General features: G+C 39.1%; 1 protein-coding gene across 2 annotated transcripts; it reads left to right on the top strand.

The window, feature by feature from the left end:
* The first annotated feature begins 3,869 nt into the window (after positions 1 to 3,869).
* Positions 3,870 to 8,773, top strand: LOC124593691 (eukaryotic translation initiation factor 5A). 2 transcript variants are annotated; one of them, XM_047131992.1, is made up of 5 exons: positions 3,870 to 3,976; positions 4,915 to 5,038; positions 5,146 to 5,313; positions 5,808 to 5,942; positions 7,400 to 8,773. In XM_047131992.1, exons 2-5 carry the CDS (start codon positions 4,931 to 4,933, stop codon positions 7,469 to 7,471), a joined length of 483 nt encoding a protein of 160 aa, XP_046987948.1. In that variant the 5' UTR covers positions 3,870 to 3,976; positions 4,915 to 4,930; the 3' UTR covers positions 7,472 to 8,773. The 2 variants fall into 2 exon arrangements, with proteins under 2 accessions (XP_046987948.1, XP_046987949.1); XM_047131993.1 differs by lacking the exon at positions 3,870 to 3,976 and adding an exon at positions 4,098 to 4,225.
* Positions 8,774 to 22,687: the final 13,914 nt, after the last annotated feature.

Raw genomic sequence — 22,687 nt, 5'->3', positions numbered from 1 at the left:
GCTTCCCTGCATCATTGGTGATATGAGTCGAGACACAAGAATCTAAATACCACATCCCCCATGCTTGAGAATGTTTAGAATTGCTACAAGAATGTCTTTTTTGTGCCTAACTTTTTACCAGTTACATTTTCTTTTCCCTAATTTTTCCATGAGCTTCCTCCTTTTTCGCATTTGCTCTAACAATATTTAGCAATATCATTCGGTTTATTGCACTTATACCATTCAATAATCCTTTTTTATTGCTTTGAAGCTAATGAAATATTTCGCTTCTCACTGTATGGTTTCAGGTTCAGCCTTTCTACAATCAAAGTAGATGAGATGATGGTTTTAAAAATAAAGATAATACCTGTGCGATATTGTTGGACCTCAGGAAAGCTTTCTACATGGTCTCCCACTGTATTTTCATAAAAAACTCTACCAATAACGGGTAAGAGAGAAAGCTCTATATTTAATACAGTCTTAATTGGACAATAGAAAAAGTTACTTAATGCTAATAATCGAAAGTCAGAACGTCTTCCAGTTGTAAAGAGTGTGCCTCTAGGATCTGTTCTTGCACTCTTCCTTTCATTATGTATGTAACTGATATACCCACAGTGGTACCATGTGATGCAGTGCTATAAACAATGCTCATCTCATGTGATACCAACCTCCAACTTCTTGATTTGAGGCAAATATACTGCAGAAGAATGATAGTAAAACTGAAGACATTGTATTCAGTCTGAATGCTACCAGTCGTTATAACAAAACAGCTAAATTATTAGAATTTCAAATAGGCCAAAAGCTCAGCTGGAATATCCTTTTGGGGAAATTATGTTGGAGAGTAGCACGAGTCATCTATCTACTGTACTAGCTGAGGTGTAGTTTAAGTAAAGAACTTCCATTACATGTATGTTTTGCATCCATCTACTCCCACCTGAGTTACGGGATACTATTATGGAGTAAACCTGTAGAGTCAAAGGTAGCACTTAAATGCCAAAAGAAAGCTGTAGGGTGAACACTGGACTTAATCGAAATGAATTAAGTCCAGATTATTTTAAGCAACTAAATATAATGACATTGCCTAGCCTGGATGTCTACAACTGTTTTGTCTTTGTTAGAGAATCTAAGCAAATTTGACCTAAGACAGATAATTCATGACCAAAACACAAGAAGTGGACACTTAACTAATGTGTGATACACCAACTGACAAAGACCTTTAACAGGAACAAATACCTTCGTGTTCTCTATTTCAACAAATTGCCTAAGCATCCCTATGCAATGTTGCTATATACATTTAAAACTAATCTTTTGAGATTGATGAAAAGTAGACAACTTTACTCTCCTCAAGAGTTCCTTGAATGTGTGAGAAATGACCCGCATTTATCACGAGAATGAACTACAAGATAACAACAAACTTTGATTTGCCATGCTGTGTAACTATTTTATTACTGTTTCATGCACTTATTGTTGTTTATCTGTTTAATTATTTATTGTGTTTGTCATTCACTTAATAATGTAGTTCACTTATCTATTAATTGCTCTATTAGGAAACTTTTTGCTGTTTTTGTCACATACTTAAATACGCTATGTTTATTTTGCATTATTTTGTTTTACTTCTTGACATTTGCCCAAGTTTGGATTATTATAATTGTTCTTATTTTTATGTTAACTTTGACAACACCGATTGCACCTAAAGATGCTCAAAGGTGAAGTAAAAGATTTGTGTTTGTTTATTTACATATAACACTGATTCTTCATTTCCATCTGCATCTTCAGGTATGGCATATTGCATTAGTTTTAATTTAATAGAATCTCCCATGATATGTGTGCCTCTGTTTTCAAGCGCTATAATCTTAGGTTGATAATGTTCAGACGATCTAGTGAGGATTAAACCTCCTATCCAGTTTCTGCTCACCAAGAACTTAGTTTTAGTTAACTTGAGCATGGGCGATATGATCCGATCGGAATAGTCGTCTACTGACTTTCATTCAAGTACTTTGGTTGTGCTTAATGTTCTAATCAAGTCTACTCGACATGTGAGCCCAGAGACTTTCAATTCTTTTTCTGGAACCGTCCAGTCTTCTGCTGTTGTCTTTGTGTCCCTTTGCGTTCCTTCTGTGGGAGCAATTCGTCTTGTCCTCAAAGAGTACACTCCAGGAACGTGCTTTTGTGATTCATTCCTTCCTAGAATCGTCAACTTTCTTCAAATCCAGAGGATAATGTTCTATAACATCCCACAGTTCGTCACAGACAAAAATATGCCTTCATGTCAAATTTCGTTGGCGAATAATTTTCGCAGCCTATCATTTTTCAAGTAATGGTGCCGAAAGTCCAGATTCGGCTGTACCACTCAGATTTAGGTCCAATGAAAAAATTACTGGCCAACTGCTTGAGCAGAAGATCAATCGATGAAAATAATAATAAAAAGAAATAACAACAAGCACTTACACTCTAGGCCGATTCAGTTTTTCCTGGTTCTGTTCTATTCAGATAACTTAATTTTTTCCCCCTTTTTTTAACATTAGATGTCCAATTTGTTATTTTGGGAATGTGCTGGTAGACTGCCAAGTTCAGACATTCGGGCATCTCCTCTCTTTCCTTTTAAGTTAAGGTGCAATACTATTTATTAACGTTATAATATTAGGGAAATTAATAGAAAAGTAGTTTATTTCATCTGGAAGGCCAATTCTCGTCTTTCAAGATATCTTCATTACTGCAAATCTATTTAATTCAAGTGTATCTGTCAAATGGGTCCATTCAGGAGGATTGTCATCTGTCTGCTGAAACGTACTCATTCTCGGAACTCTACATGAGTCTCATTGGAAACTGGCTGAGTACGTGGCACTTCTCTGAATATAGTTACTGTAATCTTCAATGATTTGTTAAGTCTCATTGGTTCAGTAGACCGATCTTTTAAATAACTAGAATTTATCCACGTAGCAATTTGCAATTTTTTTAATGATGTGGTTCTTGAAACCAGTAAATGTATTTAGATACAGCATATATTTGCTGTGTGATACTGTACAATTTATGCCACACGACGAATTAGAGATAATACTTCTTCATTTGTGTTAGAGACACAGCATGTGTCATCCCGCTTTCTCACTGGCCAATGTTCCTTAGAAGTGCGATCGGCTATTAGTATCTCGCTCTACATTTTAGGCCTTGATGTCATCTCTTTCCCATATTTTACGATCTTCTTCTTTCTTCTCGGTTTCTAAGGGACTCAGAGCTCCCGTGACGATCTCACATGTTGTCACCAAAAATTTATATCTCGTGCTAACTCCTGCCAATCCACATGTTATGTGATCGAAAAAAATTCGTTGTAATTCAGAATATAACAATAAGTGTGAAAACCGAACCTTAGCTTAAGGTTGGCTTTATTTCTTAAGTTTGTAGGGTGTAGAAAAGTTTCACCAACCTGTAGCTCGTCGTGTAGCAACAGAGATTAAGCAAGAACTTAACGCTAAGACATTTGCATTTCTTAATTCCATGACTGCTCCAGTTAATCATTCATATTTTCCCCCAAGGTGCTTTAAAACTGTAGACTGTTAATTTCGGCCTATGACCATCATTGTGGGAATACCGTCGTTTACAGCAGAATGTGGGCCATAATTAAAAGTGTCACGGTACATTTTGATTTCCTACCTACATACGACCTCCTTTGTCATGTGTATTTCCCAAACTACCTCTAATCAAAGATACTTTCGTAACTTTCTTGATTGGATCATTAGTATTTAATTCATATATAAATGAGGACTGCTTTGTAATTTTATTTGGAATTCCAATCTTCTATCGACGTAATTTTGTACGTTGACTTTCATAGAAGTGGTAAATTTTCTGCCACGAACACAGCGTTTGTCATTTGTTCTCGATTTTGTAACGTTGGAAGTCCGTTCACCTCTCTGAAACGACCCCACCAAAGTCTAATTGAATCCGGTAACGTGGTACGCATGCGTCTCAGATCTTCTGGCGAGAGTACCCATTTTGGTCACACGTGAGTATAGTTCTACTGTTAAAATTTGTACGTGCGGTTAAGTATTTATTTTCTTGCTGAAATTTTAATTGTAGTAAGATAACTGGCCGTTGGCCTTGTGCATTTAATTCGCCATAGTTTTTTTTACACGTGCTATTCGGCCATACTGTCTTAAGTCTGCTAGTTGACATTGCACGTTATCTGTAGATGTGCACCGCCATGTTGGATTTACTTTACTGAAAATAACTGTCTTCTCGTATTAGTTGAATAGTGAGTTGTTAGATGTTCATGTTTTTCTTATCATCACTTTCTTCCGACATACGAAGAGAGTGTATACTCGCATGCTTGCTACTTTGCACAGTGTCCGTGAAGTGTTTCTCCACTGTTGTATTGGCATCCCATTTGGTTTCTTCATCCAAGAAAGTACTAGAATAAATTCTCATTCTGTAGTAGATAATAAGACACTCGGTGCCACTTTGTTTACTCGTATTGGTAATTTCAGCGTGGCCAACGAAGATAGAAAATGTGACACATGGTGGACATGTGCTAGTTTTACTGCGAAGGGGTTATATTTATTATTGTTGTCCGAAGGCCGTACGTAGGAAGTTAGATGGAAGTAGAGCTCCGTGCCTTAACTATGCACTGTGTGGAAAAATTTGCTACAGCGTCAGTGTAGTTACTTACAACTGAGACTTTTTTTTTCTTCAACGTTTTGTACGTTCCAGCTGCTTTCAGTAAAAGTTTTCTGTAATTTTACCGTACAGTAGTTTGTGAATGTTTTGAAGACTTCTAGTAAACGTAACTCCACAAATTGTTTGACCATGTTTCGTGAACTGTTTGTGGACAACTGTGGAAATTGTGCATTAAAGAGAGTTGTGTATTTTGTATGTGGCACTTGGTGTGCGAAGTAAGTTAGGGTTATCTGAAGGTTGTTTAATATCTGTTTTGTGTTTTTGCAGACACTAATTAAAAACAATGGCTGATATTGAAGACACTCACTTTGAAACTGGAGATTCAGGAGCATCTGTAACATACCCTATGCAATGCTCAGCTCTTCGAAAGAATGGTTTTGTAATGCTTAAGGTATGGGATATGGGGTAGGATGTAGAAAACATTACATTTTGTGAACTGATGCATACTTATTTTGTGCTTAGAATTGTGTAGATGATTTACTACTTACATTGTTTCAGTCTCGTCCATGCAAGATAGTTGAAATGTCTACTTCAAAGACTGGTAAACATGGACATGCTAAAGTTCATCTTGTTGGTATAGATATATTTAATGCCAAGAAGTATGAAGATATATGTCCATCTACTCATAATATGGATGTGCCTTTTGTTAAGAGAGAGGATTATCAGGCAAGTGTAGCTCAGCTTATGTGCTATGTGTTTGTGTGAAAGTGTAAGTAACAATTGACAGGAAGAAAATACTTTAACGAGATAGTTCGTATTCTTCTGGTAAGACTGTGATTAGCTGCTTGTGTATGTGTAAAAAGTTTATCAGCTGCTGGTTTGTGGTCTTTAATATTAAACTTAAAATTGTGTGGTTTGTGTACCTGACAAATTTCAAATTCGAGCCTAGAGTCACTGGATAGTCATTATGGCTGTTTGGTGCTAGAGGATCTCGTAAAATAAAGCTCTTCTATGCCCTTAATTAACTTCGTGTTCTTTTAAGGTACCTTGAAGAGAGACAGCTTTATTTTAAATTTAGTTTGGAATGGGATAAGATAAAGTACTGTGACTGTTCTATTCACCATTTTAATATGTGAACAGGAAGGAGAGATGCTTCATGGTCAGGTACTTGTTAAATGGAACTTAAAAAATGTAAATGACACTGGTTTTGAACTTTCCAGCTTACAGACATTTCAGATGATGGGTACCTCTGTCTGATGGCTGACAATGGAGAATTGCGTGAAGACTTAAAAATTCCTGAAGGGGAGTTGGGTGCACAGCTTAGAGCTGATTTTGATGCTGGAAAAGAACTACTGGTATGTTGTTTACTTTTTCTTTACTGTTTACTACCAATGGAGAGAAAGAGTGGGCTAAAGTTACATATTGGACCCTTTTGAGTGTGGTGACACTGATTTTTGTAGCACAACCTGAAGTCTGGAGTAGGTTGGAAGGTCAGAATTTTGAGTTGAGACAACCAATATGAAAAAAAGTTTGTTACCGTAACAAACTGACTGGCAATGAAGCCTAATTATTACTGTTTACGTCTGTGCTATAATGAAAAAGGGGTACCAATATATAACTTCTGTAAAATAGTGGATGGAATTGGATGACTCTCTACACTGTAAACAGAATTGGGGTCCAGTGTAGCAGGGGATACAACCTGTCGGCTTTGAACAATGTCACAAGTCGCCAGAGAGCATGTATTACAAAGATGAAAGAGCTGAGGAGAATGTTGAGAAACAAAGGAATGTGAGAGAGATAAACATTGATCTTGTCAAAAGCTGAGAAGCGATTCTTCTTAGTGTTGTAGCTCCCTTCAGTAGCTGACAAGTGTTTTTTGGCTTTTAAAAAAAATCTCAAGAGATAAAATAAACTGATCCTACTTTATTAAGCAATCAATAAAAACTAAACTAAAACATAATAGCTTTTGCTGTTATGTTTTAGTTTTTTTATTGATTGCTTAATAAAGTAGGATCAGTATGGTAAAATAGTGAAATATAGATAAACGATCGCTTTTAGATTCACATTCAATTACTTTAATGATAGCGCTTATTAGAACACAGAACTGCTTTATTATCTATGCCTCGAAGTGAAGACAATACTATCGACGACTAAGGAATGACGTCATTGGTCAAAGCCGACGGGTTGCACCCCCTGCTACACTAGACCCCAGAATTGGCAGCAATGTTCGGGCATGTAGAAATGACAGGGAGTAGCTGAGCTGAGGCTGGTGCTTTTGTCTTGGCTTTAGACTGATCAAAAACCTAGGGAAAATTTCTTCCATACATACCTGTCTTTTTAACAGGTGACCCTTTTGTTCATAGACAGGTGATCAATCCTCTTGTGCATATTAATGATCCTCTGCTAAACATTGATTTTAATGTACGTAAGCTAATGTTTTATTTATTGGTGTTGTTCCTTGTTAAAATGGAAACTGAGGATTTGGTTATAGTAAATATTTTGCTGAGAACATATTAAAAAGTTCTTAAATGCACCTTAACTATTGATTCTTAAGATCCATAAAGTTCTAAAAATTGTATCCACAACATTTTGTGGCTTATGATTTGGCAGTCTCTTATAGGTTCGAGCCTAGAGTCACTGGATAGTCATTATGGCTGTTTGGTGCTAGAGGATCTCGTAAAGTAAAGCTCTTCTATGCCCTTAAAGAACAGTGTGTTTTTTTAAGGTACCTTGAAGAGGTACACTTCCAGTAGACATTTACTTAATGCAGTTTTAAAAAGTTGTTGATTCTGAAGTATTTTCTTTGTTACAGTGCACTGTGTTGAAATCCTGTGGTGAAGAATGTGTGATTGCTATTAAAACTAATACAGCATTGGACAAATAATTAAAGGCTGTGGATCATGGAAGGAAAGCGATGGTTAATGCTATGAGTACTATCAGGGCGTTTGTTGGGCGTGGTATTGTCACTGTTCCATACGCTAAAACAATTTACTCCAAAATTAATGTAGCTATTGGACTCATGTTATCAAAGCTTGTTTAATTTTGTGATTACCCCCTGGTGTAATAAGCATTATGTTGAAATAAATTTCATGATATTATAAAAGATTTTACAAGCTACAGGCCTCAGTCCTGAAGAATTGTAACTTGATATCACTGTACTGCTGCAATTCCATTCCATAGTTACTGCCCTGCTATCAAGGATTATTGAAAACATTGAAATGTGCTTTTAACCTTGAGGCCCTATTGTGAACTCGTTTTCTCGAGTATGGAGTAGTAGCAAATGTTAACCTGCTTTAACAGTACAAATTGGTAATTTGTTAATAAGATATCCACAAGCTTAGTTGAACAGACATTGCTGTGAAAGAGTAAGGGAACAGTGAAGGAACAGTTCATTTATTTGGAATATAAATTCTATGCATCTGCATACCAACACATTTTGTGCAGCAATCTATTGTGCATCACATAATCCCTTTCTGAAACTGAATAAAACATTTCATAACATTTTAAATCTGCTTTCAACATTAGTGTATTCAACATGCTGGAGTTGGAGAAAAATAACAAGCATTCCTGTCATGAATTTGGAAAACAAATCAGGTGATGAATAAAATGGACATTGAATCTTCAGAATCTTTTTATTCATAGCTCAGTTAACCCAAGCTAATATCAATAAGCTTTTGTTTGCTGTTATTGCTGATTACTTTTAAACATTTGTTTTACTCAAATTTTGACTATGTTAATGTAGCTATTTGCTTAGTTCAGTTTCACAGTGAATTACAAATAGTTAGGGTGTACATAATGGATGTGCAATCAATAGCCTACATGTTTGTGTGCATTTTGTCAAGCACAAATTTAGCTAAATACTTAAAATAGACCTCGTTCGTTTAAATTTCTTCTACCTTGAGACTCAAACTATTCGGCACTCTGCAGTGCATAACATTTCAGCAATTTATCAAGATCCGTTTCTTGTTTGTGAGGGAGGTTATTTTGATATTTCATTGCAATGATTTGTGAAGTATTATACAACTAGGGAAATATCTGCCACTTTATAATTTATTCCTGAGATTGTCATTTTTTATTTGTAATCAATCTGTGTTATAAATATTGTGTACCAGGTGCTCGTAAATTTGTAATTAAACTTTTACTCAGATTGTTGACGAGAATTTCACAATAAAGTTTTCTTACTATAGTTGAAAGTGAACTTATTTTGAGTTTTTAGAATAAATCTGATGTAGAGGTATTTTATCATATAAATGTATAGAAAATTGTTGAAAGGGAATTGTATCCAAATTGTATCAGAAATTTTCTGGGAATTAAATTTGAATTAACAGGTTATGTATGACAGTCTCAGGATGTTTTTCTGGGTATAAAATACTTAGAAAAATTCTGGAAGTGTAAATATCATTCAAATTTTTCAGCACTATGTATAAAGCTGAATGAACATAATTCAGTTGGGTAAAGGTTGGTGGCTACATTAGACACATGAAAATGTGCTGACCGTTTTAATTTGTGCAAAAAAATTAAATACTTGGTTCTGCTATAGGGAGGTCTCTCTCATTGAGAGTGATTGGTAATGAGGACTGTCATAGAAATTCTGGATAGTAAACATTTGATCATGTAGTTGCTTGATGTTTAATATAATAGAAGGCATAAAGTGTGTCAGACCTATTACTCAGAACTGAAAGCAAAACATTGATTTCATTAACCCATATATTGTCAGAGTAACATTGTATGGAAGGTTTTTGAAAATTTAATATTGCATAGTTACATATCTGGAATTAATGTAAAACAGTTATGCTTCAAACATGAAATTTGTGGCAATCGTACACAGGAGTAGACCTAGATGTAGTATGGTTACATCTATATATTTGCTGTATGTACATAACTGTATTTTAGTGGACTGATACACCATTCTGGTCCATGCCTTTTTGTTGCATCTTCATTAAGAGAAACTGAATTTTAGTGTTTTGTGAAGATTCTTGGTTTGTCAAATTGGCAGTATGCCGAGATGAAAAATGAACATACTGAAAATATTTTTAATTGGTAATAATCACAAGTATGTTTACTGATAAAATGCTTGGTCTTTACTGTTGAAGAATTTGGGATTCAGTTTTGCTCATAGGTGCCAACCAACTGGAGTTAACTTCACCTTTACTCCCAAATATGTAGTATACCTTAATTTGTACAAAGGTCTCTAAGGAAAGTGATCCTGAGAAAATTTTAGGTATCTTGTGTAATTTGGCAAAATGAGGTGGAGAGGTGATGGAAGCAGAATTTTTGTTTGTGGTTTCATCTTATTTACGAGCGCAGTCCCAAGTAAGTTGCCTATGTATTTCATATTGTACAGTTGTCATGAAATAATAACCTTTATTGCAATTTGGCCACTGTAGGTTCACAATTCAAACCATCATCTTACTCAGTGGTACAAAGATGACTACAGCTTTACTCTTGTGAAAGTAAAATGAAAATCAACCTCTGTTAGGAAGAATGTGAAATCTCCAGAATTACTTTTTCTGTCGGTGTTTTCAGCAAAGATTTTGCAGACTTGTCGGCAATGTGTGTTGCAAATTATTGTAGCAAGATTTGAAACAAATGAATAGGTCACTGTCAAAGTGAATTCCCTTGCTTTAAGAATGCCCTGGAAGTTTTGTTTGGATACTGCAGCATATTCAAAACTTGCTGAGCTAAAAAATGCAATGGTGTGTAAACATTCTTGTGTACCTCGTTGCAGAATTCCTGTGTTCATACTTGCAGTACTCAGCTCTCAGGTGACTGAACCATCCTTTACATAAAATATTACCTGACTTTTAAGGTATTTTAACACAGAGCACCACAAGGCTGCTGGCAGACAGCAGAGGTTCATGCCTTGTGCCTGTTGGTGGCCGCATGTTCAGTATTCAATGCTGTGCTGTGCATTTTTATTTGTTGTTAGTGTTGACATTGGTGTCCAGGAAATTGGGTACAATTTTCTGTGCAGGATGAACTCGTCTTTCGCAACTCGCAACACACAAAAGATTGTCCTTAATAGTGCAATCAATGTCAAGTTTTACCATGTCACCTTAATATTCAACAATTAAGATTGCTATATAGTTTCTATTGAAATATTTTGTGGGCTGTTTAGAAGTGGTAATGTTAACTCCTTGCAGCTGTACTGGAATAGGGTTAAGCTGTTAGCAGCTCAATGTGTTCTTAGTGATGTAAAGTCCACAATAAGATTGCTATTGTAATTGCAGATAGTGAGGTATTTCAGAAGTTGCTTGGATGTAATATTGCTTGTCATTGCACTGTAACATACAAAGATTGTACTGGATTGCGAAACTTGGCTTAAGTTTCTTGCTTGGAAATTTAGTATGGTTAAAACACACAAATTTTTCAAATATTTACCGTAAGAAATCACCTGTTTTAACAGACGAAGATTTTCTCCTAACAGAGCTCAAGAGACTACCTGTAGCATTTATTCAGGCACATCATCCAATTTTTTTAATCCTCTGTGCTTTTTTATTGTGGTGGTCTGTAGTTGAAATGTAGATTGTAGCTGACTGCGTATTATATTGATATACAAAATTTGTGTGGCTGCTAGAACTCTGTTGTAAAGAGTAATTGCTGGAGAACATTACTAAGTGATGGCTTTTACCTCTAAATATTACTTTTGTCTGTTGCTGTTAAATGATTCGACCACCAAAGCACGAGCCTTCAGTTATTGAAAATGTAAGTCGTAATCAGATTTATTATGAATAAAAATTGGGAACATGTACTTTATATTCTTCTATCCCTTGTTAGTTGGCTGACAGTTTCAATATATAGTGTAATCATCTACTCCTGAGACCAGTTTTGTGAAGTTCTTTTTTTGTGGGTTGTCAAACATGTTTGCAGATTCATACTTCTCAGGAACTGTGGAAAAGCGAGAATATAATAGAAAGGTAGTAGGATGACAATAGCACTAGTGAACTCAAAGGGAGAATGTCAGCATGCGTTGCATTTTCCTAGTTGCAATAGTCCTCCTGTATATTAATAGGCCTGTAATAGAAGAGCTAGTACTACAGCCAACAGTGACAAAGGAGGTAATGGTGGGAGAATAATCTAACCAAGATTTGAATTTTGATTTGGAGGGGTAGTGGAGGTTGAAAACAGGAGATGGCTTAAAGGAAAATGAAAACCTTCTATAGTTCAGTTACTGGGGCTAGAAGGGGAAAATCATTTCATTTCATTGCATGGCAGTTATTACTGTGCCTCATTTCATCATTGCCATATATTACAGCTGTAATAGTATATTTGTTTAACTCAGTGACTCCTATGTGGCAGCCACTGTGAAACAGCATGTCTGGTCTGGCATGGTGGTGAAATGTGAATCTGTGTGTGCCAGTCAACACGTTAATTGCATGAAATAAACATTGACGTCAGTTATTTACACAGTACTGTAATGTCTGTAGCGTGTCGAACAGTTATTAAAAGATGAAGTGTTGTGCTCTGCATAGCTAATTTGTAGTTAAATTAGATGTGTGAGCTGAAAGAGTAGAAGGAATCGTAATACAACCATATGAGATCAGTTTTTTTCCATTGCCGTGTTTATTAACCATGTTCATTCTTGTTCTTGACTGTCTTTATCTCTGTGGGCTGATAGTGTGAAGCTGAAAATGTAACTGTCTTTCAAATCAACCAAGTAAAAGATAAAGCTTTTTTATGAAATTATATATTAATTGAATATTACAGCAGGAAACACTTTTAATACATGTGCCAATAAGTATAAACAACCGTTACATTAATTGAACAGCCTTTCCACTTCAGGGGATAGACAGAATGAATCTTCCACTGTACTTCTGGTGCCATAATTTTGTTGCGAGCTTTCGGCCTTATCTGCAGAGTTGTTTGTCTTCAAGAAGAGCCACATCTCCATGGAGCAACTGCCACCCCAGTAACTAACTAGTTGTCAGAGCCGCCCCATCTTGTAGGAACACTGTATCCAGCCTCTTGATTTTATGCATGTGTAAACGAATTTTCAAACACTATGCATATTTGAATTTCTCAAGCACGTAACAAATTTTTTTATGTGCAGATGGCAATCATCTTAGTAACAGATGCAGGTAGTAGTTTCTCTTCCGTGGAGTGATACAGTACCCATCAAAGATCCCCAAGCTACACGTTATTAATACTGCGCGATAACTGCAGAGGTATGGAAAATTAGTATTGAGAAACATGTCCATGTCATATATGTTGTTAGTAGTGTATATCACTGACTGCAGAAAAACAAATGCTGCGAAACACAGCAGGTGTGCTTAAAGTTCCATTCCTGTCTTGTTCATGCAGTTTACCGTCAAGCAAACATAACATTCAACTGTTATGACAGTGAAGCAAAGAATGGGTGCACCTGTAAACTGCAATCAGATAATCTATTGCTCTGATGGAATTATATTTTTCTGGAGTGTCAGCTTTGTATCCAATAAGGACAGAAACGTAAGCAATAAATTAAAATTTGCAGCATGGCTGGGACTTGAACCTGGTCTCCTCTCCCATGTTAGAGTCCTACCTGTGGCACAAATTTTAAGAGGGTGGTTTTAGAAAAGATCTTACCTCATTGAAACTTTTTTTTATTTTTCAATGTAGTCTCCTTGTAGATTAATGCACTTGGTCCAACGACGTTCCAGTGCCGTGATCCCAACTCACAAATGGGTTTCCTCCAGACCTGCAAAATAGTTGTCAACTCCAGCTATCAATTCTTCGTTTGAAGTGAATCTTCATCCACCAAGAAAAATTTTCAGTTTTGGGGAGATGGAAGTCTGACGGAGCCATATCAGGTGAATAAAACGAGTGTGGCATTGTCTTGATGGAAGATGACTTTCTTCCTTGCTAAACCTGGCCTTTTTTTCACGTATCTTTTGTTGCAATTTGTCCAGGACATTAGCATAGTATTCTCCAGTAATTTTGCCGAGTTTGGAGATTATCTACAAAGAGAATCCCCTCCACATCCCAGAGCACTGATGCTATGACCTTGCCTGCCGAAGGAATTGTCTTTAATGTCTTTGGTGGGAGAGATTCACATTATTTCCATTGTTTTGACTGTTCTGTCTCTCGGGTGTAATAGTTCACCCAAGTTTCATCTGTGACGAAAAAATCTTGCCCTTTTCTCCTAAAACGGGACAAACACTGTTCCGATATGTTCATTCCCTTGCGTTTTTGATCCAGTATCAAGAGTCGTGTCACCCATCTTGCAGATAAGGTTTTCATTTCTAATTCTTCTGCTAAAATGTGATGTACTCTTTCATATAACACCTGGCAAGCATGAGCAGTTTCATGCACTTTAAATCGGCGGTCCTCCAGGACCCTGCTGTGCACTTTCGCAATGATTTCTGGAGTAGTGACACATCTTGGCCAACCATTGCGTAGATCATCATCTAAGCTCTCCCAACCAAATTTAAATTCATTTGTCCACTTGGCAACAGTTGAATATGAAGGAGCACAGTCTCCCAGTGTATTCTGGAAATTGGCATGAATGTCCTTTGCTTTCATAACTTTCTTTACGAAGTACTTAATAACTGCTTGAATCTCAATCTCCCCCCCCCCCCCTTCAATCTCCACAAATCACTATGCAGGAACAACAGAGCCACGTCACCGTCAGCTCTCTTCCAAGAGCACTGACATTATGAATATCACGTGAACAATTCGTTGCGCTAGCGCTGACCTCTCATGATGATTCTGAAAACTTTTCAAACCACCCTCATAATTTGTTGTTTCAGCTTCTATCCATCAAACGTAAGTAGGTAGTTGGCAAGAATATTGTGATATTTTCAAGCTTCTTCAGGTGGCTTGACACTGAAAAAAGAAAGTTTCATTGAGTATTGGTATGTTACCTTGTCGCCCCACGCCCCTTCTCTCTTAGAGACCAAAATATTAACGTACGGAAATGTAATTCACAATTCTGGCAACATGCAACAAACACCTGATGCTAGTGGATGTAAGGTTTACTTGTGAAGGTTTCAGGTTTTGCAAAATTTGAAGATAACCTTATGAATTAAGCCATGTGTGGTCTACGACTGACTCAGCGTGAAATTGCAGAGTGCTACACATAAAGACTTAAAGAAACTTGCTGGATGTTCTCAAATTTTTGGCAAGAAGTAGACAAGCAGTTGTATAGCAATGCAAAGCACTTCTTGTGATGAGAGTAGTACATCACTGTGCTTTTAACAGTTTTGTGATGTATCTCAGCTCTAGATAGTCATCAACATACTTATGTTGGAAACAGTGTGGCAAAGTAGTTATCACATTGGACTTATATTTAGGATGACTTGGTCACTGATGTTGCCATAGGTTTCCAGTGTTGCTATGAACGAATCCTATGATAGTCATTAACACATCTACTGCCATGTGATGGCCGGCACCTGTGGCTGTGGCCTGGTCTAATGTTTTGGGGAAACATTTATCACTGTGTCTGGCAGTCTATGTGTAAATGAACACATCTGAATTTCTTCCCTGTCTTAAATCCTAGGTTGTGATCTGCTCGTGGAGCCTTGCCAGTGACTGGTAATTTCACAGAAATTTTGTTCAATTGGGAACTACAGTTTGCTGCTGTAAAGTATCCACTTACTTCAGGTGACTTTGAAATCGAAACTTATGATGCGGTCACAAGGCATTGACAAGACCTCTTGTCCTCACAACTGATATGTCCCTTCCAACTTGGGATCCCAGTGACTTATTCTTCCTTTGCTACCTTCAACATGTGCCCCTTTCTTCTTTTTTGATACAGGAATATAAAAGCTCCAAGAGGTAGGTCGGTTGTCGTGACAGCTTGGCTTCAAATCCATCAACTCTTATGAAAGGAGCAGGAATTGATGGTATCTCTGATTGCACCATAAAGCAATGTATTACAAACATTTCACTGCCCCTTGCAGATACAGTCAATTCCTCTTTTCTGAGAGGGACATTTCCAGACTTTAAAAATTGCTGAAGTGGCCCCTGTTTTAAATCAAATATAGAAAACTGTAGATCAGTTGCCTTATTATAAGTCGGCTGTATACATGATTTAGACCTAAACACGGAGTCACAAACTAATACTTTTTTTTGCAGATGACGCAAGAGTTCTTATTACAGGAAACACCGCGGCCCAGCTAAGTGTGGCATTGCTAAATACGTGGTTTGAAGGGAATAAACTACTGATGAACACACAAAAACAACTCAACTTAAAAGGTGATACATGCGACAATAAATTTCAACAAGATTTCACTTTCTCTGGAAACAAAGTTTTTAGGCATATGGCTTCAAAATAACTTCAAATGACATTCACGTGTAAACAAAATAAATGGAACACAAAATAAAATATGTTTCAGTCTACCATTATCTCTGTTAGAGTGAGTATTATCACTGTCTGAATTGGCTACTTTGTTCAGTTCCATAGCATCCTACTATATGGAATTATATTTGGGGGTAATACATCTAGCTCACTCATTTTCCTGACCCAGAAAAGAACTGTAAAAGCAATGAAACATGCTTGACAAACAGATTCTTGCAAACCCCTCTTTTGAATGTCTTCAATTCCTCCCATTTCCCTGTATGTACATACTAGAAATCTGCAAGTATGTTTGAATGAATTTAAAAGACATAAATGGGAATTTAATATCCATGAGCATGATAAAAAAGCACTCGGTCTTCAGGCCGTGAGTGGCCTACCGGGACCATCCGACTGCCATGTCATCCTCTGAGGAGGATGCGGGTAGGAGGGGCGTGGGGTCAGCACACTGCTCTCCCAGTCGTTATGATGGTATTCTGGACCGAAGCTGCTACTATTTGGTCGAGTAGCTTCTCAATTGGCATCATGAGGCTGAGTGCACCCTGAAAAATGGCGGCTGGATGGCCACCCATCCAAGTGCCAGCCACGCCCAACAGCGCTTAACTTCGGTGATCTCACGGGAGCCGGTGTATCCACTGTGACAAGGCCGTTGCCATGAGCACGATAAGACTTCACATATAGTTAGTAAGGGCATCAGTTTACAAAACTTCACCAGTAAACAGTGTTATACAGATATACAGTAGTCTTCCACAAGAGGTAAAAACCAATTCATCATTGTCACACTTGTTAGATCATTGCTTATATTCAGTAGCAGAATTTTTATAACATTTGAGTTACACGAGGCTTGAAACATGATGATGCAACTATACAAGTAGAGCAAGTTCATTTGTGGGTAAAGCTAAATTTTATCTATCTGCTGAAATGATGCTGTATTTTTACTGTACTGTGTTGTATTGTGTTGTGTTCTGTTACTGTTTTGTTTTGTGTGTGTTCTGTGTCCTACAATCAGAAAAGACTTTTTGGATGAATGGATAAATAAGTAAATAAATAAGAACACAGTCAGAATACATTTTAGGCATTTTATGATGTTGGCCCAACAATCAAAGATTTTTATTATGACGTTCTGTAATCATTCCTGAACCACTGATAGTTTTGGTAATACACTATATGATCAAAAGTATCACGACACATGGCTGAAAATGACTTACAAGTTCGTGGTGCCATCCATCGGTAATGTTGGAATTCAATATGGTGTTGGCCCATCCTTAGCCTTGATGACAGCTTACACTCTTACAGGCCTATGTTCAATCACGTGCCGGAAGGTTTCTTAGGAAAAGGGAGCCCATTCTTCACGGAGTGCTGCACTAAGGAGGGGTATCCATGTTGGTCGCTGAGGCCTGGCATGAAGTCGGTGTTCCAAAACATCCCAAAGGTGGCCTATAGGATTCAGGTCAGGACTCTGTGCAGGCCAGTCCATTACAGGGATGTTATTGTCGTGTAACCACTGCACCACAGGCCGTGCAGTATGAACAGGTACTTGATCGTGTTGAAAGATGCAGTCGCCATCCCTGAATTGCTCTTCAACAGTGGGAAGCAAGAAGGTGCTTAAAACATCAGTGTAGGTTTGTGCTGTGATAGTGCCACACAAAACAACAAGGGGTGCAAGCCCCTTCCATGTAAAACATGATCACACCATAACACCACCGCCTCCGAATTTTATTGTTGGCACTACACACTCTGGCAGATGACAACCATTCGGCATTCGCCACACACACACACCCTGCCATCAGATTGTCACATTCATCATTCCAGACAACATTTTTCCACTGTTCAATCATCCAACCGAACAAGGCATCGCTTGACATTTACCGGCGTGATGTATGGCTTATGAGCAGCCACTCGATAATGAAATCCAAGTTTTCTCACCTCCCACCTAAGTGTCAGTATTTGCAGTGGATCCTGATGCAGTTTGGAATTTATGTGTGATGGTCTGCGTAGATGTCTGCCTATTACACATTATGACCCACTTCAATTGTCGGTGGTCTCTGTCAGTCAACAGATGAAGTCGGCCTGTACGCTTTTGTGCTTTACGTGCCCCTTCACATTTCCACTTAACTATCACATTGGAAACAGTGGACCTAGGGACATTTAGGGGTGTGGAAATCTCACGCACAGACATATGACACTAGTGATACCCGATCTCCTGACGATGTTCGAAGTCGGTGAGTTCTGCAGTGTGTCCCATTCTGCTCTCTCACAATATCTAATGACTGCTGAGGTCGCTGATATGGAGCACCTGGCAGTAGGTGGCAGCACAGTGCACCTAGTATGAAAAATGTATGTTTTTGGGGATTTCCGGATACTTCTGATCGCATCGCATAGTATAGTTAATGAAGGTAATTTTTTCTGTGGGTGATGTAGTTGTGGATATTACTATTCTTCTTAGATTGTGATGGATTATTTACGACAAATTTTTTTAACATACATATGCATTGTGACTGCAAATAAAAGTGTGATAGTGATAAACAAAATTATTGTCATCCACACACTAAGGTGGCTTGCAGAGTATGATTGACACATGATGTGGAATGATTTGGGTACCACTTAAAATGCTGGTTGAATTATTTTTAACGACTCATTTAAGCTCTATAACATCAAACAGTTTGATATTAGAGGTAGCTATGACTAGAGTTTTTTCCCCTGTCGATTCAGTGCACATGTCCTGTGTAACATCTTGCTTGAATAAGACCTGAGATGGAATATAAACTTAAGTATTTACTTATTAATAACTTTGATTTCACTAGACAATTTACTATTAGGGCATTGTTAGTTTCTGTTTTCTGTAACCAAACTGAAATACATTGACAGTATTGCAGTTTCTGGAATTTTCACATTGAACATTTGCCATGCAGATCCTGGATGCAGCTCCCTTGTACAGCCTTTTGAATGAATGCAAAATGGTAGATGTATTATGGAAGGTGTTATAAAAATGCATGTAAACATTACTTTCAAACGTACAGTTTACAAGGATTGTAAATGCTGAATATGATTAACTTTCCAAAAAGGAATAATTTTCTAGACTGTGGTGTTTATATAGAATTTTAAAATTTTGTGTCACCTTGCTAGGATCAAATTTGAATCATGTTTTTAAGCTCACTGACACTGGACACACGATTTGGTGAGCCACCTGGACCTTCTTAGGAATGCAGAACAGCAGCAATTCTATGCATGAATTTGACAGATCCTTGGTAGGTTTCCAGAGGTATGTGGCACAAAATATCTATGCAGTTCCCATACATTGCAGGCTGGAGTTTATGGGGATGGTACCTGATAGTGTCTAAGATGTGTTCTATAGGATTCAGGTCAGGCAAATGTGGTGGTTCAAGACATCAGTGTAACTTCACTATCGTGTTCTTCAAACCACTGTAACACGATTCTGGCTTCATGACAGGCAGATATTCTGGTGGAAGATACCATCACTGACAAAGAAGGTGGTCTGAACTATTGTTCACATAGTCTGCAGCTGTCATGGTACATTTAGTTACTGTCACACGTCCCATGGAAGCCCAGGTGAATGTCTCCCGTAGCTAGCAGCACCCCTACAAGCCTGCGTCCATGGTGTGTTGAATGTATAGAGCAGCTGTTCACCTGGTTGATGCCATATCTGGACATTTTCATTGATCCAGTGTAAAAAGAAACGTGACTCACTTGACCAACCAATATTTTTGCGTTGATGCTCCAATCTTGATGATCCTGTGCCCAAGGCAATTACAACTGATATTGTCATTGGGTTAACGGGAAAACGTTTGCTGTGGAACCCCATGTTCGACAGTGAGTGCTGGTTCCAAAACACTTGTGCCAATACCACCCCATGCTGTGTCATAATTGGTGCCACCTATCATGGTCTAGTGGCAGCGAAGCCTCCAACCTCCACTTTCTTTGATGTTGTTCAACACCTTGTTCATCTAATCACAGTTTTATTGGCCTTGAACCACTTTCCATAGATGCTTACTACAGTAGCAAGCAAACAGCTGACTAGCTTCACTACTTCTGAGATGTTTGTTCCCAGGTTCTCAGCCATAACAGTGTGCCCTTTGTCAAACTCGTATCTGTCAGTGGATATCCACTTTTGCAGTCCGTATTGTTGCTGGAATGGTTCCTCATTCATCTCAGCTCATCTTATATACTTACTTTACTGTGACACATTCTCACAAATTTCACAAGGTGGCATTCAACCTTATGGGGGTGGTGGGTGCAATGTTTTGTTGGCTCATTAGTTGGGGAAGGGGGGGGGAGGAGTGAGTGAAGAAGGAAGAGAACAAGAAGAAGAAGAGTAGCATCACGCAGGCTTAACTGTAAACTCATTATTTTTGGGGGCTTTGATTGTGATTATCTGTTTGAAACTGGTTAGGAAATGTTAGAGTTGGTGATGTCCAACTTTGATGTGAGGGCAGAGAGTTTGTTTTTGAGCTGAGAACTGCAGTGTGGTTTGTGACTGTGGCAACAACATGTACACTCCTGGAAATGGAAAAAAGAACACATTGACACCGGTGTGTCAGACCCACCGTACTTGCTCCGGACACTGCGAGAGAGCTGTACAAGCAATGATCACACGCACGGCACAGCGGACACCCCAGGAACCGCGGTGTTGGCCGTCGAATGGCGCTAGCTGCGCAGCATTTGTGCACCGCCGCCGTCAGTGTCAGCCAGTTTGCCGTGGCATACGGAGCTCCATCGCAGTCTTTAACACTGGTAGCATGCCGCGACAGCGTGGACGTGAACCATATGTGCAGTTGACGGACTTTGAGCGAGGGCGTATAGTGGGCATGCGGGAGGCCGGGAGGCGTACCGCCGAATTGCTCAACACGTGGGGCGTGAGGTCTCCACAGTACATCGATGTTGTCGCCAGTGGTCGGCGGAAGGTGCACGTGCCCGTCGACCTGGGACCGGACCGCAGCGACGCACGGATGCACGCCAAGACCGTAGGATCCTACGCAGTGCCGTAGGGGACCGCACCGCCACTTCCCAGCAAATTAGGGACACTGTTGCTCCTGGGGTATCGGCGAGGACCATTCGCAACCGTCTCCATGAAGCTGGGCTATGGTCCCGCACACCGTTAGGCCGTCTTCCGCTCACGCCCCGACATCGTGCAGCCCGCCTCCAGTGGTGTCGCGACAGGCGTGAATGGAGGGACGAATGGAGACGTGTCGTCTTCAGCGATGAGAGTCGCTTCTGCCTTGGTGCCAATGATGGTTGTATGCGTGTTTGGCGCCGTGCAGGTGAGCGCCACAATCAGGACTGCATACGACCGAGGCACACAGGGCCAACACCCGGCATCATGGTGTGGGGAGCTATCTCCTACACTGGCCGTACACCACTGGTGATCGTCGAGGGGACACTGAATAGTGCACGGTACATCCAAACCGTCATCGAACCCATCGTTCTACCATTCCTAGACCGGCAAGGGAACTTGCTGTTCCAACAGGACAATGCACGTCCGCATGTATCCCGTGCCACCCAACGTGCTCTAGAAGGTGTAAGTCAACTACCCTGGCCAGCAAGATCTCCGGATCTGTCCCCCATTGAGCATGTTTGGGACTGGATGAAGCGTCGTCTCACGCGGTCTGCACGTCCAGCACGAACGCTGGTCCAACTGAGGCGCCGGGTGGAAATGGCATGGCAAGCCGTTCCACAGGACTACATCCAGCATCTCTACGATCGTCTCCATGGGAGAATAGCAGCCTGCATTGCTGCGAAAGGTGGATATACACTGTACTAGTGCCGACATTGTGCATGCTCTGTTGCCTGTGTCTATGTGCCTGTGGTTCTGTCAGTGTGATCATGTGATGTATCTGACCCCAGGAATGTGTCAATAAAGTTTCCCCTTCCTGGGACAATGAATTCACGGTGTTCTTATTTCAATTTCCAGGAGTGTATTTTGTGTATCTCTTTCATGTAGTGCTATATAGAGTCTTTTGTGTTGTTACTGTTTCTCTATGTTTTGTAGTAGGGTAAACTGAGTAACTGCAGTGGTGATCTTGTATTATAGAAAATGTTTCTTCTGCATTGCCTAATATACCATGCTGCCATGACAATGGAAGACTAACAGTCACTACAACACCACCTTACTTTCAGACAAAAAGACCAGCATCAATACAATTACAATTCCCGTTTTGCCAATGTTTTTATTGCAGATGGGCAGTTCAGCTACATCATAAACAACTATAACAACTTTCTATTTTTCAGCTATAGGGCATGTGCAATGACAAAGACAAATTAAACCTTATCTTCACTGACATGGATCAAGGACTGGTTAAAATGGTGCAAGACTTAGTATCAAAACCAATCTCCAAGCAGTCGTAATATAATTTTAAAGATACTTTAATATAGCACCTTTTAGTACCTAAGCAGGGGTGCCACAGGTTCTGGAAATCAGGGAACTTCAAACATGTCAGGGAAATTTGAAGAAAAAAAAATAAAATAAAAACAGAAAAATCTCGTTTTTGTCTCAGTAGATGAGATGATGTGTTTACTGAGGTGTCGTGCATCATCACTGGGTGGGTGCAGCTGAGTACATGTGCACTTCCCTACTCCCTCATTACTACTGCTTCTCTCCTTACTGTAACTCCCGTCAACTTACAGTCAGTGCTGCCACCACTTCTTGGTGCTAGCCTAGCAGCTGCCGACGAGAGGCAGGGAGGCATGAGGAGTAGTTTGTTTGGATCTGATACTTAGAGACTGTAGATACACCAGCCGGAGGCAGCAGTCATGTGTGTGTGAGTTGTGTCTGAGTGATTGTGTGAATGTGCATGGTGCTGTCATTTC

The sequence above is a fragment of the Schistocerca americana genome, chromosome 2, assembly GCF_021461395.2.
Source record: "Schistocerca americana isolate TAMUIC-IGC-003095 chromosome 2, iqSchAmer2.1, whole genome shotgun sequence".
In the NCBI taxonomy this organism is placed as follows: Eukaryota; Metazoa; Arthropoda; class Insecta; order Orthoptera; family Acrididae; genus Schistocerca; species Schistocerca americana.
Note: the sequence above shows the minus strand (reverse complement) of the source record. Positions and strands in the feature narration are given on the sequence as shown.

Excerpts from the sequence above, each read along its gene's own strand:
- LOC124593691 (XM_047131992.1), top strand. The coding sequence starts at position 4,931 with ATGGCTGATATTGAAGACACTCACTTTGAAACTGGAGATTCAGGAGCA. Across the intron at positions 5,314-5,807 it reads TTAAGAGAGAGGATTATCAG|CTTACAGACATTTCAGATGA; the intron begins GCAAGTGTAGCT and ends TGAACTTTCCAG. Across the intron at positions 5,943-7,399 it reads ATGCTGGAAAAGAACTACTG|TGCACTGTGTTGAAATCCTG; the intron begins GTATGTTGTTTA and ends TCTTTGTTACAG.